Source organism: Onychostruthus taczanowskii, unplaced genomic scaffold (assembly GCF_017590055.1).
Source record: "Onychostruthus taczanowskii isolate IOZ18803 unplaced genomic scaffold, ASM1759005v1 scaffold9, whole genome shotgun sequence".
Taxonomy (NCBI): Eukaryota; Metazoa; Chordata; class Aves; order Passeriformes; family Passeridae; genus Onychostruthus; species Onychostruthus taczanowskii.
Genome location: NW_024506993.1, coordinates 9,191,310 through 9,206,790, shown reverse-complemented (window position 1 = coordinate 9,206,790; position 15,481 = coordinate 9,191,310). Strand labels below are relative to the sequence as shown.

At 44.2% G+C, this 15,481-nt stretch overlaps 1 protein-coding gene across 4 annotated transcripts in view; it reads left to right on the top strand.

The window, feature by feature from the left end:
- The window catches only part of SETD5 (SET domain containing 5), a 65,441-nt gene that overhangs the window by 47,644 nt on the left and 2,316 nt on the right, over positions 1-15,481 (top strand). For all 4 annotated transcript variants that reach the window (XM_041425534.1, XM_041425535.1, XM_041425537.1 and 1 more), the window contains 7 exons: positions 2,261-2,390; positions 3,591-3,844; positions 5,208-5,264; positions 6,646-7,113; positions 8,795-9,075; positions 11,724-11,857; positions 15,292-15,365. In XM_041425534.1, the coding sequence (XP_041281468.1) occupies positions 2,261-2,390; positions 3,591-3,844; positions 5,208-5,264; positions 6,646-7,113; positions 8,795-9,075; positions 11,724-11,857; positions 15,292-15,365 (1,398 nt within the window). The remainder of the gene's footprint in view (positions 1-2,260; positions 2,391-3,590; positions 3,845-5,207; positions 5,265-6,645; positions 7,114-8,794; positions 9,076-11,723; positions 11,858-15,291; positions 15,366-15,481) is intronic.

Genomic DNA, 15,481 nt, shown 5'->3' with positions numbered 1-15,481 from the left:
TGCCTACAACTGGCCAGCAAGCTCAAAATTGAGGGAAAACTATTGTCATGGAACAAGTCTTCCAATCTGTTGCTGCATTTGACTCTTTTCTAGTCCAGTGGTAATTCTCACTGCTGGACAGGGAGTGGACTAGTCTCACTATTGATGACTTCTGTTTAGTCCACACCTTCTTTGAAGTTGTGTCCAAAACTGGGTGTTGTGTTGCAGCTGGGACATTTTCAAAGCAGAAAAGTTGCTTTGTGTCTTCTGACCTGTACCCATGTTGTGCATCCCAGTGTGACTGAGTTTTCTTTGACAGGTTGATTTAAACTCATGTTCAGTTCATGATTTTGTATGTTTGTTAGAACAGCGCATTCACTTTGTAGCCTGTGATTGTAGATGTGGTTGCTCTAGAGTCTGCTAAGCTGTGTCGTGTTTTCCCCTATCCATTTCCCAGTTTAGTAGGGAAACTATTAATGGTGTCATCTAGCATTCTTGTTTCATAATCTGAAAATTTAAATACAGTACCTATTCCATTAAATAGTTAATAAAGTATTGAAAGTTGCTGTTTCCAGAACAGATGTGGCAGAAAGAATTTGTTAGATTTCTACTTTTTGAATGTAAATAATTGTTAGTTGTTCCAGTGAGAGATTTCATCCATTTTGTAGGAGATCCCTGGCTTTTTCTTGGAAAATTATTTTTAGCATTTGGTGGTTTTATGATTTAACAGTCTGGAGATAGAAATCTGCTTCTTATGTTGAGGAATGTTTAGAAAACTCACAGGGAACAACTTCTTTTCAGCCAGCTGAGGTCTAGAAATGGTCCAGAACTTGATGATACACTCTCTCAAGACCTGATCTGTGTCTTGTCTACTTTTGACTACTCAGCCAAGGAGGTTGATTTATAAAGGCTGTTGAAATAGATCACATATTTTCTTGGATTGTCAGCAGGCCTCATCCTTAAACTACTGAGAACTGTGCCAAAAAACTCAGCTGATGATGTCAGTTTGCATCCAAAGCATGGCAGTGTCTGAACCTCGCAAGGAAACTGAACCGTAACCTGCTCTCACGTTAATCACACCCTGTGCAGTGACTTGGCTGTCAGATCAGATGCCACGTTTGAGGTAGAGGTGCTCCAGACTGGCTGCCACTTCTCCCTTTTGCTGGCAGCCACAGTGGAAACCCTTGAGTTACATTTGAACAGAGAAGAAACGTCTGCTGTACAGTAGTGAAGGCCATCAAAATAGATCCTGTCACCTGCTCTTCATCCTCGCATTGAAGTTTTCACTTTGAGGATTGTGGCTGCTGAGTTTGTGATGTACTTTCACGATAGCTTTGAGGAATCATAAGATACGTGTGTGTCTCTAATAGGATACACATTGCTGGCATGCAGATGAACTGTGGATTCCTGAAAGGTAAAAGTACAATTTTAAACCTCTCTAGGACAAGAGGAGTCTGGTACAATGAGTCCCCTGGGTAAACTACACAAATGAAAATTGCTTTTTGCTTTTTTTCTGCAGTTTGCTGTCATTTCACTGGATCACCTGAGTGTTTTCCCTTATGTTGTGGCAGTTACCTTTACAGTAGAATAAGCAAAGATTCCTGCCTGCCATCAGGAGTCAGTCTGTATCAAGATACAGGGCTAGCACACCCACTGCAGCAGCTGATTTGCTGAGGCTTCAGTTCATACTTGTGTGAGATGTGAAACATTCTTAATTGTCCATGTTCAGAACACTACTGTGACTTACCTTTTCTATTAGTAGCTGAAGAAAAGATTTGCTTTTATTATTCTTTTCTTGGTTCACCCTCCTTGAAAACTGCTGCTTGCATTTTAATCAGATCTTTTTTTTTGCTCAAATTTGTTCTTCTTGGCAGGAAACAGCTTTTTTGCAAAAATCAGTGGTTGTACATAGTTCATTATATTTGTGTCCCTTTTCTTTTAAATGACTATCGTTTTAATAGTTTTAGGTGCTGCCATCTTACATTTTTATATTTATAATTTGCTCTTTAATTATCTCTGTTACTGCTGATGATTGCTGCTCCCAGAGCCCGTGTCAGGAGGGGCACAGCCCCACCACAGTAGGTGGCGGGCTCAGTGCTGACAGCCGTGTTCTGACTGCTGTTAGAACACACCCGAGTGCACCCAGCACCAGCGAGGTAACACCAGGCTTCTGAGCAGCCTGCCCTGCTCCACACTAGTGTAGGGGTTGGAGTGCATCCTGCAGGATGGCAGAGGAAGTACCCGAGGAGTTTCACGTTTATGCAGTCTCGTTCTGTTTCAGCGCTGGATCAAACAAGCCCTGGAAGAGGGGATGACTCAGACCTCACCAGCTCCGCAAGAGAACAGAACCCAGTGTCTATACCAAAGCAATGAGAACAGCAGCTCCTCCAGCATCTGCAAAGATGACACAGGTAAGTGCTCAGCACCATCAGGGCAGCATGGGCACTGGAGTCAGACTGGGCAAGGTGCTGAATACCAAAGGCAGCTGTATTGTGACATCTTAATGTGTCCTGCTGCCTGATGGCACAGCTTATGGGTAGGTGAGAATGTTGCTTTGCTGTTCATTCAACTTTCTGCAGACCCATTCTAGTTTGAGCATCTGTAAAGTTTCTCACTATTTTCCTGTCAAAAGATAATCACTTAATATTGCATTATCAATCTCAGTGCTCTGGGATGTCTTGTACAGTGGAAGGGAGGGGTTAGAGGGAAGAGAACCCAGGATCATCTCTTTTCAGCAAGGTGCTGTTAGAAGGTCAACTAAATACTTGCTGACTGTAGGAAGATGTAGCAAAGTCTTACAGGCATGTGTGCAATAAACAAATGACTAAGTAAGTCTCAAGGATGGAGAAGCTAAAATCTGTGAGTAAAGCAGCAGAATGGTTAAATATGTGTCTGAATTTACAGAGAAAGAGAGTGCAGATCAGCCCAGTCAGGGATCAGAATGATCAGATCAGATCAGATCAAGCATAAAAAAAGACAAGAAGCTAGACATCACACAGATAATACAAATTTGATTATTGAAAGGTGAGATGAACAGAATGCCAGAACCAATAAATGTACCTCTCGAGCAAGACCTAACCTGTAGAACATACTGGTGATTTGGTTTTGGTTTTCTTTTTTAAACTAAGCATCAAAAAATGTTATTATTTTGAAGAGAGTTAGGCCTGAGGGAAAGTCTTTAATCCTTGATGGAAGTGGAAATATGCTTGGGCTGTATTGATGTAGCCTATAGGGAACTACTAGGTTCAGGTAATGATAACTGAGCTGTCTCTGATTTGTTTGTAAGAATCACAATGACATGTCCTCTGACTCCTCTCCCCTTTTTAACCTTTCCTGTCTTCCTTTCCCCTAGCTCCCTCTTGTGCTTGCTTCTAGTTGAAATATTTGCTTTCCTTGTTCACTGCATGTTCCTGATGATGTATTGTTCTGTTACCAGTATCTAGACATTGATGTGGAAGTAACTCAAGAGGTACTGCATTTTTAGGAGTTTTTTGTAGCTGCATTGAAGACTCCTGGGCTTCATTTGGGCTGGGAGTGGGGGGAAGAGGACAGCACGTGATGTGCTCATGGTCAGCGGGTCAGCCGTGTCCTCAGCTCAGTTTGTGTTTCAGACTTGCTGAGTCCCCTGAAGAAGTGGAAGTCTCGCTACTTGATGGAGCAGAACGTTAAGAAGCTGCTGCGGCCGCTGTCTCCTGTCACTCCCCCGCCTCCTGTCCCTTCGGTCCCCGGCGCGGCGAGCCCGCAGCTGGCCACACCCTGCTCCTCGCTGCCCGGGGAGGAGGAGACTCGCAATGGTTACGGCGTCATGTTCTCACCCATCCCCTCCCTGGCTGCCAGCCGCTGCAATACTCCACTACAGTTCGAGGTAAATCTGCCCGGGAATGGGTGTGCTGAAAACAAAACAGCAATATTTGCAGCACAGCTGGCATATACTTTTTGAGTATGTATTCCTGAGCAGCATCACAGTCTCAGCACTGCTGCCTTCCTCTTCTGCTTCACTTCTGGACAGATCTGTTCTCTGAAATGTCAAACTTTGCTACAGCCTAGCCTTCCCTCACTTTGTAGCTATCCAGTAGCATTAGTCTTACCTTTTTTTTTCTATTTCTGCAGAGCAGCTCCTAATTTCTGAGGGTTTTCAGTGACCTTTAATCATCTCCCCCGTTTCAGATTTCTGTGACAATGGGGTTTTCAATCCTGCCACTTCCAAAGAGTACAAGTATTCCATTTCTCAGAGGCTGTAAAGCGTCCTTGGCTCCTCTTTCCCCAAACAGCTTTCAGTAACCCAGAGTATGGTAGTGTTACTTCACATCATCTTCCACTCTATTCTTTGGTTTTACACATTGAGGTTTTTCAGACTCAATTTTGTGATCTTTTTAGAGTGGAAGCAATTTAGAGGATGCTTGGCCCATCCATATTTGTAAGAGATTCAGGAAGGGCACAGCCCCACTACAGCCAAAAGCGTGATGTTTCTGCCTTTTTTGTGGAGTTTGTCAGAACTTCTTGTTAAGAAATTTCTGAGATTCCTCAGTTTTCTGAGGTTTTCTACTTTACAGAAAACAGTGACTCCTGCTGTATTTCTCTGATAGCAGCATAGATCTGGGAATCCTGCCTCTCTGATTCTATTTTAGATCTGCTCAGTAGCATGGAAGGGGAAGTGCCTGGGAAGAGCCCTTAACGGTGCTGTTACATGCACACACTGCCTTTCCTGATACAGATGCTCAGATGATGCAACATTTCATAAAGCTGGCTGCTCACACGTCTTCTCTTGAGCTGGAAAGGTGGTCCACAGTGGATTGAAAGAGACATGTGTATTTTATAACATATGTCTATGGAAGGTCATCTTAGTCTTTGGGGAATCTTAGTTTACTTTCTGGGCTAAACCAGGCTTTTCTTCTCTCCCATGTTCTCAGACTAAAAACCATAAGTGGCTTTCTCTATACTTCATGGTGCAAAGTCTGTCTGACAGCATCAGAAATATAGAGGTAGCTGCTGCTTTTCTTAACATTCATGTGCTTTGCTTTGGGTACTGAGTTGCATCATGAGATGCAGTAACCCAGTCCTGTCTCTGCTTCCAGGAGGCTTTAGAAACTACTTAACCAACCATGACGCTGTCCAGGCTGGGGCCAGTTGTTTAGAATACCCACTGCTAACCTGTGTGCTTTTGTACATTGTAATTGCCTCTTGACTTTTGAAGTAGGTGAATAACTAGGTGCTTTTCCCTCCTCTAGAACGTGTCCTCCCCCGAGAGCTCCCCTGCGCATAGGCCCGAGTCCATGTCACCTGAGGTAGTTATGGGAGCGTGGTGGGAGGGGGGGGAGGAGTGTGCAGGCACTGGGAATAAGGGTGGAGCTTCAGTCACAGTAAGGCTGAGGAGAGTTTTCAGGGTTATCACAACAAAAATTGAAGACTGGAATTTGATTAATTTGTGGGAATCAGACATTGCAAAGACTCAGTATGTCTCAGCTACTGAGGTGCAGGCAAGACCCTGGAATTGCCATCACCAATTTCAGACTCAGCCCAGCCCATGAATAGTCTGTGAAATTTACTGAGTAGTGGCCAAATGACTGCTGGGGAAGGAAAAGTATTCACCACTAGTTTTGACTTACAAGCACTCAGTGGTACTCCTGACCTGCTCTCTTCAGCCTTGACTTACCATATACTCACTTGCAGACTGAAAATGTTGAGGAGATGGTAAAATGTAGTATTTTGCTTACCCTGACCTGCTGTAAAAGATGAGATGAACTACCTTGCTCAGTGACTGTTTCATAGTAGAAAATACGTGCTCATCTCCAATGTGGTGGATTACTTGGAGCTATAATACAGCAAGGGAAATGTTCTCAGCCACAGCAGGAGGGCAGAGCTGGTGCCTGGTGCTGCTGTGTTTTTCCCTCTGTGCTGTAGTCCTGCAAAGAGGATGAAATCTTGTCAGTTATACTCATTGTTTGAGATCCTGACATATTAATGTGGTGAAGGAGATGATTATTCTGCTGCCCTGGAGGGTTTTTGGCACTTTAAGTAGATAAATGAATATACTGTTGTATTATTGCCTAGTGCTCCACAAACTCTGACAGCACAAAGATGATGCCATTGTGGTTTTGTTGGAAACTGTGAAATGTGAAAATGCAGTAAAAATTAAATGAATGTACTATTGTTGGAGATTTCCAGAGTTCACAATAAGTGAAAACAAATGGCTTAGAGGTCCTGGGTATTTTATTGTTAGGAAGTTAGTAGTGGCTGACTTGGGACAGGCAAGAACTTGGCTAATAAAACAGCAGAAGGACGGCAGGTCTGTTCTGTTCTCTCCTGGCTACTGCTCTGTATGAGCAGTAAGCCTCTGATGTATGAGGCAATTGAAAATGCTGAGTTTAATTCATTAACTGCCTGGGGATAGTGTTGAGCTTTATCCTCTTGCTGCAGAAAGACTGCTGAAGGGGAAGGGGCATCCTGTATTGGACAGCTGAACTGATCATTGTTTAGTCTCAGTCATTCCCCTGTGGAATGAGGAGAACAGTGCAGGAAAGAACCAAAGGGGTAATCAGAAAGGAACGGGGAAACGGGAAGCTGGCATTGTACAGAAGGTTTTCTGACTGAAATTTCTCTCCCTACCCTTGCCTGACCTTTTTCCTGCCTACCCACCCTCTCCTGTATCCTTCTCGGATTTCCCAGGTCTGCCTCCGATCCGACCTGGATTTGAAGGGTGGGTACCTGGATTCCAGTGCAAACACCTGCCAGGAACGGCCGTCGCTGCTCAGCTTCGCATCCTCTGATGTGGCTCCACAATCCTCCATAAACTCTACTTCAGAGATGAACTTCCCAGGGAAAAGTGGGGAAGCACAGATGCTGCTACGAAGCTCTGATCAGGCTTTTCGGACAGAGTTTAATTTAATGTATGCCTTCTCCCCACTGAACGCTATGCCACGTGTGGATGGGCTCTTGCGGGGGTCTCCTCCTTTGGCAGACAGGAAGCCGATGAATTCGGATGCAGGATGCTGCAGCTCTCCTGCCGAAGGGTATTTCAGCAGACACGAGTCAGGGCTGCTCAAAGAGACAGCACATGGGTCCATGTCCCCCTGCAGTGAGAGGGCTGCTGAAGGCACCAGAGCTGCTCCCCAGAATCCGCCACAAAGGAAGAAGGCAAGTACTTGTGTAAAAGAAATTCTTACATTGCCATGAGGTTTACTGTTCCCACTCAGCTTACTGCAAAAACAGGGAGAACAGAGGGAGTCTGGGCCAGTTATCCAGGCATCCAGTGCCTGGGTGAAAACAGTTGTTACAAGAGAGAGAGCTACCCTTTAGGCAAGATCTTGATATGAGAAGAGGAAAAAAAGACACTGTGGTGCAAATACCTCTTCTGGGATCACAGAAAAAAGAGCAGGATGCTGGCAGCTTTCATTAACGATTGTTAAACTGAGACAAGACCCAAAGCAATAACACAGTGCAGCTGTACAGCTGGTGGAGGTGTTATTTATCAGGATGAAAAGGGTCCTTACTGGGAAAGAGGGTGTAATGTTTCAAAAAAAAACATGGGCTGTTTACTACAACATATTAGAACATTTCCATAACATTGCAACAAAAGTAAGATGAAGGTTATTTAAATTTTAGCTTTTTGAAGCTAAAAACACAGGAATATAGTTTAACAAAAGCAAATACATACTGGTTTCTTACAGCAGGCCAGTGACCCTCATGGGACTAAAACTGAGGTAAAACGATCAGTCAAGGTAGTGCTGTGATAAAAATGGGTACTCATGGGTCAAATTATCAGTGCCTTTTCCTGTGCTTGGAATTTTTTTTATGGCAAGTGTGGTAACTCAGATCACTTGTATAAGGGTCCAGCTGGATGGAATATCTTATTTCCTTTCCATTTCTGGAGTCTCTTGATTTTTTTTTTCTTTGTTTTTTTCTTTTAAAATTACATTTAACTTAAAACCTTCATTTGTTGAGTTACTTTTGGAAATAACCTGTTCAATATTTTAGCATCATAAAGCCTTTTGTATGGGCATTGAGTCATAGCTGATAAATTCTTCAGCAGAGTTGCCTTCTGTGAGTCCTTTATGGCTCCTTACCTCATAATAACTCTGAGGGAAGGCATGCTGAAAGGTAAGTGCCCAGCTGGAAATATTTGTTTAGTTTTTGTTCTTCTGACCTTGTGTTCCAAGGGTGCTTTATCTCTGGTCGGTGTCTTTGATAAATCTGAGGCTGCTTTGCCCAAAACACATTCTACCTTGGCTACAAGCAGTTTGTTTTGGTGGTAGGGCTGAAGTTTGCAATGCCTTCATAGCAGGAACCTGCTCTAAGCAAGTTAAAATTCTGTGCAAGGCTTTGCCAAGCTTTTAGTGTTAATGTGGCTGAACTAGTGCAGATGAGCTGGGCACTGAAGATAGCAGTTTTGTAAAGAAGACTCTTGTTACTTGTTTTAGGGATGTACAGATATTGAAAAAAAGTTACAAATTGTCATGAGCCAGAGAGACTGTATGGAGGGTTTTGAGAGGAGGAGGTTATAGAAGCTTATTGCTTGAATATGCATCTCCTGAAGTAATGTGAAAATCCAGGTGGTTAGAGAAGCAGACGAGCTGGATGTTTCTACTGATGTATTGGTCAAAAAAAGTAAAAGGAGGGTGATCATGGCAGTCTGAATTTGCACCACTTAGCTGTTTTCTGGAGCGCCTGCAGATCCAGCAAGAGCTGATAATCCCAATATACCTTTTCACGTTTTACCTGCAGACCCAGAAGACGTTTTTGGACAGCGTGTGGGTCTGTCCTCCCCGTGTCCTGTTCCTCCGTGTTCCCTGGCCCATGGCTGTATTTGCTCCCCCAGGTATCCCTGCTGGAGTACCGCAAGCGGAAACAGGAGGCCAAGGAGGGCGGCGAGTGCGGGCGCAGCGCGGGGACCCCGACGCGGCAGGGCGGCCCCGGGGCTGACGCGGACGGGAACGGCCCGCCAGGCTCCGCCGCGCGAGCTCCGTCCTCCCCACAGAGCGGCTTCTCCCCTTCTCATCCCTCCCTGCCTCACGTAGAGGACATCAGCCCTCCGGACTCGAGGGGCTGTAGTTCCTCGTCATCGCTCAGTAAATCCCAGGAGAGCATCAGCAGTAGGTGGTGAGTGTTATCCTTCCAAGCAAGCCTGAGATTCCCCTCCAGGGAAGCACCAAGCTCCCCAGGGGGCATTTCCATAACAATATGTGCAGTGAGATGGATTCATTTGGGTCTCTTGGTATTGTTCTCTTTCATAATTGCTAAACAACTGTGAAGGATACCAGCACTCTTCTCAGCCTGTCTTTTAGTTCTTGGTTTAGATATCAAAAATCTGTATTGAAAGGTACAAACTCAAGCAGTTGTTGCTCTTCCACAAGTTCCATTTTGAGGTCTTGGGTTATAAGGTCTTGCCCAGGCAATGAAAGAACCTTCACTCTTCTTGGACATGTGTGGTACCAAGTCCACTCCTGTTCTGAAGGAAAGCTCACAGGCCTCTGTAGCTTTGCATTTGAGAAGCAGGGACTGTGCAACAACTCCAGCTGTGCTAATTTACCAGACTCTGGTCAGTGGCGTGCCGAAGGCATGGACAAACCCTTTCTCATGGTTACCCTGAGAAGGTTTGATAAGGGGAAAGTCTTCAAAAAGTTCCAACCTGGTCCAAAACGTGAAGGAGTGCGCTGAATTGCCAAGTGTGGCATTCTGGTGCCAGTGATGGCTGGGAGGTTCTTCTGAGTGGATCTGTGTAGGGCACTGGCTCTGCTGCCCTGGGGTCAGGTTCTGGCTGTGCACACCACCAGCAGAAAGGCACACACAGACACACACCCCCTTTTTCTGATGCTGATCTCCACATACATGGTTGGGTCACTGCTCAGGTAATGGCAGGGCGTGGCATGAGGAGAAATTCAAAGCAGTGCTGAGGGCAATGAGAAGTGTGAAGTTTGTGTTGAAAGCACTTTGGTGAATTTGCAGGAATGATAGTTCTGTTTCCTTCCTTTTTCCATCACTTTTCAAGCAGAGTTTAATGGAAACAATTGGTCTTTTACCTCTCTGACAGTTTTTTGTCTACCAGAGGACCTTCTGCCAGATATTGGGACTGGCCACAGCTGAGGCAGTCTGCTAACGATTAGTTTATCATCATTATTTTATTTTCAAATATTCTATAAAAGTGGTAATAGCCCATGTTGTTCTCCTTTGCTACTTCCTTCTGCCTGTAAAAGAGTAGGAAAAAGGCCAACCAGCTGAATGAACTAAAACTAGTTCAGGGTGAGGTGTCAGTGTGGCATCCTTGCTTTAGTACCATCTTTTGTGTTCTCTGAGCTTCATCTGCTGCTCCCTCAGCAGGTCCTGCTCTGGCTTCAGTTTCCCACATGGTTTTTCAGGAGTAAGTATTGTGTAGGTATAAAGATCCAATTGTTATGGGACACTGGATATAAAGTTGAAACCATGCTGATATGTTTTGAAGTGGGATTAAGCAGATTTGCTGCCTTTAAAATTATTGGGTATCTGAGTTTTAATGGGCATGGCTGACAAACGTACACTCACTTTCTACTTTTAAAAAATGTATTAGAACCTGTTACTGAGGTAAAGTGACCCAGTTTCATCTTTCACTCTGTGTGCTTATATATCAGATACATTTCCAAACACCTACAAGAATATTAGGAACAAAAGAAATTGGTGGGAACTAAAATTCCGTGCCTTAATGCGTAGTCTTCCAGATTTTTGCTGAATTCTGCAATAATTGAGAATAGCTTTCATTAAAAAAAAAAAAGAAAACCACAATGGTTTCTCTATTTCAGTTGCCAGGATAAAGCCATCACAATGTAAACAGATGTGCTGCTGCCCAGTAAACCCAGCCTTGCAGAAAACAAGTCTCCAAGCAAACAAAATATAAAAAAAACCGTAATGGAAAGCACAGTTTTCAATATATCTTAACAAAAATTACATACAGAAATCAGTCAATATGCAGTTAATATGCATGCTTCCATCATATGCAATGCATTTAATATAATCTAAATATTTAAATTCAGGCATTTTTAAGGCACAAATTCATCAGTGTCTAGAGTAAAGGCATTGTAAATCCCTGGTCATGGTGATGCTGTCTCTAGGTTAAAAGACATATTTCCAAAGAGATTTGGATGGTTCTGTGCATGGTAGATGGAATGTTGACTCAGGGGCCTGAGGTTTGTCTTGTAGCTTTTGTTTTTCTTCAGTTTGGCTTTAGGAAAGCCCTAAAGTTCACCTCTTTGTCACCATTAGACAAGACACTTAAAGAATGGAACAATATCTAGCATAATCTTGAGTGGAAAGTTTTCACATTACAAAATTAACATGACAAAGTGACATTAGTGGGCAGAATGGCCCAGCTAGCTCTGCTTAGGAATATTGCAGTATGCAACTATATTGTCTTGGCACTGCATTATCATGAAGGTATTGAATTTGCTTCTGCTTAGTTTGAATGAACATAATTATGCAAAATAACTGCAGTTAATCTTAAGCCAATACCAGGATTTTCAAAAAACGATTTGACTCCCAAAGTAATTTTTCTGTAACCAGGTGATTTACTGAACTGGATGCTTACACCATGTTTTTGATTAAAGACTTGGTGTTCTGAGGGCAGTGGCAGCATGGTAGCAGGGACCAGCAGTCTGAAATCCCACTGGAGTTTTTTACATGGCAGAAGCATTTCAGAAGTTTGTTCCTCATCCATCTAAAGAGCTGGTGGTCTCACACTGGTGACATTGCTCTCAGCTGTGTCACAGCACTGGTTGCAGGATGGTCCCGACGTCCGTGGAGAGGCTGCGGGAGGGCCGGGGGATGCTGGAGAAGGTGCTGCGGAGCGGAGCAAAGGTGTCCCAGAGACACGAATCCTCCCCTACCCAGGACTGTGCTCTCGAGAGAGATGCAGGTAGGACAGTGAAACCTGGGGATGTTTGCTTGGTGGGAAATGATGTGCTTGCATAACTTTGCCAACTTGTCTGTGAAGTTGGTTAGCTGTACCTTCATCTTTAACATCATCAAAGCCGCCTTCTGCAAACCAAACTTTACTGTTACTCAGATATTGCTTGAGCCTGTATCCCTCTCCTGTTAGACCTGTAAGACTTCTAGATTTTTTTCTAAGGATTGAATTCAAGACTGCCTGCACCTTGACTCTGACAGGGACAGCTTCTTTGTCCTTGGACAGATGGGTTAGCACCTCCTATGCTCTGAAAGAGCTGCCATTTAATGGACAATGGGTGAACATGCAGACAAGTGTATTACCTTGTTTCTGAGCAGTTTAGAGCAAGTATGTATTTTCTTCATTCCAAGTCAGACTGCAGTGAGGTGTGTTTGAGACCAGCTTTGAAAATTGAATTAGTATTTGGAGTTCACCTGGTTTTGTACACCTAAGCACATTTTTTCAGTGCTTTTTCTTTATCTAGTCTTGAGAGGAAGTCCTCTTCCCTATCAAATATGTCACAGTTTCGTGGGACCCCATTGGGAGTCTTTTCCCTGTCTTTCCCATACCAGTGGAAGTGGTTTTCCTGGTTATTTTTGGAGGGGTAGGCAAAATCCAGGCTCTTGGAACAGGTCTTTGCCTAATGTAACTTGTACAGCTCTAGCTCTTCAGTGCCACCCAAGACTTAGGATGGAGTTAAACTTTCATCTGCAGTGATAAATTCTTTCTTGTTACATAAACCCCATCCCATTGTGAGTTGTGAAAACCTAATGCTGCAGCTGACAAAAGTCATCTTGTTTCCTTCATCCTAGCGCAGCAAAGTACTTTTTTTCCTTTTTTGCTTGCTCTGGCAATTTCTTCAGCAGCTTGTTTAGATTCTTGTTTAGATTCTTTGAGCCACCTCCCCTCCCCCATTTGCTGCTCTGCTTCCTAGTGAAACAAATGGGTGGCTGAGTCCCTGCTGTTCCTGGTAGCACCTGGAGGAGTTATGAAGATGCACATTTTCACTTGCTGCTGCTGGAACAGATAATATTAACAGGAACTAAAAAATCCCAAAGTTGGAGGGTTTGCTGATGAGGCATGTAGCAATGAAATGGAATTTGTGTGCATTGCACGCTTCTGAGAACTGCAGCTGCTCTCAGCAAAACCTGTCACTTCATATATGCTTTAGGTTGACACAGGCCAGTACAGCCAAGAAAAGCAGTTATTCATGTCCTTCCCTTGTGCAGGTATTGAGAATGGGGGAGGAACATTTGGCTCTAGCTTCTAAGTTTACATAAAGCAAATTCAGAAAGGTCATAGTTTATTTACCATTTGTAATTTAGTCTTTCAGTAGTCTTTAACTTGTCAAGGTTTCTTTCTGGGAGCAGGCACTGCCAGTAAATTGTGTAGCCCTACTGGTGTGCCCAGCCTTTTAAGAAACAGTTTCTTCCAGAAATCTTTAGGTTTCATGTGATTCTCATACTTGACTTCTGTTAATCACAACAATCTCTGAATTGAACAGCTCTTCAGTGTGACTTTTTAACAAAACATGCCCGAAACTTCTGAATTTTGCTATCCTGCAGTACTTGTGATGCCTTGAGAAGGCTGACCTAGAACAGAGGCTAGGCAGAGTTAAAGAATAAAGTAGGGATTTATTAAAAGGCCTTAATGGATACACCTTGGGCAGTACAAGAGCCTGGCCAGGATACACCAAGATGAACCCAAAATGGTCACAAAATGAATGACCGGTCAGAAGGTCTCACACTTTTATAAGTTTCAGTCCATTTGCGTATTGGAGTTAATTGTGCAATTATAGCTTTGGGTTATGAAGTTCCATCCTCCTTGTTTTTCTCTTTTCAATTCACTGTTGTTTATACTTTTCGGGCCTGAAGCTTGTGATAGTTGTCCTTGGACAAGCTGCAGAAGGATTGTTTTGTCTACCTACCCTGTGAAGAGAACTTGCTAACACGTAATATGAAGCTCAGAGTTTCACAGTAAAGCAGTACAGAATCTGAAAAATAGGAAAGCTAAAACTTAAGGCATCGCTTGGAATGTCACCAAACAGCCCCTTGCTGCATCAATGACATTTCAGAAATGGAAGGTGGCACAGGACACATGCTGGAAGCTTCACGCCCCAGTCTCTCTGCAGGCCTGTGCCCTCAGGGAATTTCTGAGCCTCAAGAACAGCAAGGGCTACATCCAGATCCGTGTTAGCTAAGCCAGCACTGTGGTGTAGCACAGAGAGGACAGTGGCAGCAGAACCACGGGCACTTCTGGCACTGATGCTTGTGTCAGTGCAGCTGGGGCAAAGCCAGACTTGTCTGGCAGAAGTACAGAGCAGACTGAGGCAGCGTGTCCTGTTTCATGACTGTGACACATCTGTCATACAAATTTGATACTAATACCAACACTGTTTCACCAAGGCATTTCAAATGCCGCTGCTGAGAATCCCTGAGATGCTGCAGATAAACAGTTCTGTCTCATTAGTCTGCAGGAGAGCTCTGATGTGAAATCATCTAGTCCCAGCAGCTTCACCCCTCCTGCAGAAAGCAGGATCACCAGCCATGGTTACAGGGGTAGCAGCTGAAGCACACAGTTGGCACAGTGGCTGTGTCACTGCACTAAGTGCTTCTTGCCTACCCCAGGTCAAGTTCAGTGATATGGTAGGACAAGAAGCTCACTCACCCTTGAAGTGCAAGAAAGGCTTACTCTGTCAGGAAGCATTTTATTCCTCTTGGTTTCTTACATATCTGAGGTGGATCAGAGTGTGCTGTGTGCTGCCGGTGCCCTTCAAACCTCAAAGCGTTTCCATCATCTTGGCCTGTTAGAAAAACAGGCATTTCTGAGTTCCAGGAGTATCTCTGTTTGTAGCAGCTCAGTTGGCTTGTAAACCATAGTTCCCAAAATGACAGCATGGGATGTCCATCTTTGGAAGCATTTGGATCTGCCTTTGAGAAAAACCCACCACAGATCCTGCTGACAGCCCTCTATATAAGGGCAGTTTTGTCTCCTAAGATGTAACTGTATCCATGTGGATTCCTGTAACCAACACTGAGTGAGAAATTATGACTCCTTAGAAACCATCTTCTGCCTCTCATATCCTACTGAAGAGCCAGAGAAGCCCTGGCTGTGTCAGTGCATTATCTCCAGGTGTGGCCATTCAGACAGCTGGTCCAAGGCAGGTGGGCTTTGTGATAAACCCGAGCACACTGGTGTGAGGGGAGTGGCCACTCTTACACATATGGCTCTTCCCACGTGTTAAGGTTTCCCAATTGTCTTTTGCTGGGTTTCTTCAGTTTCTGAAATGGTGGTGGCTGGGGAGGCTGGAACACAAGGTCTGGACTGTGCAGTGTCATTTGAGAGGGAGCTGCTGTGGCCTCAGCCGGTGGGGTGAGGTTTAACATCTTGCCTGTTCATTGCAGATGCAGCAGAAGGAGACACTCCAGAAGCCCACAAAGGACCAGCAGTTTACAGTCCTTCTCGATACAGCTACCAGGTACGTGCTTTTCATACCTTATCTGCCCATTCTGAAATAAAGCTTTTATAAGGAGGGAAACAGTGCTTAACTGCCGTTCTTCACAGTGCTGCACTAAGCACCTCAGGATGAGAAGC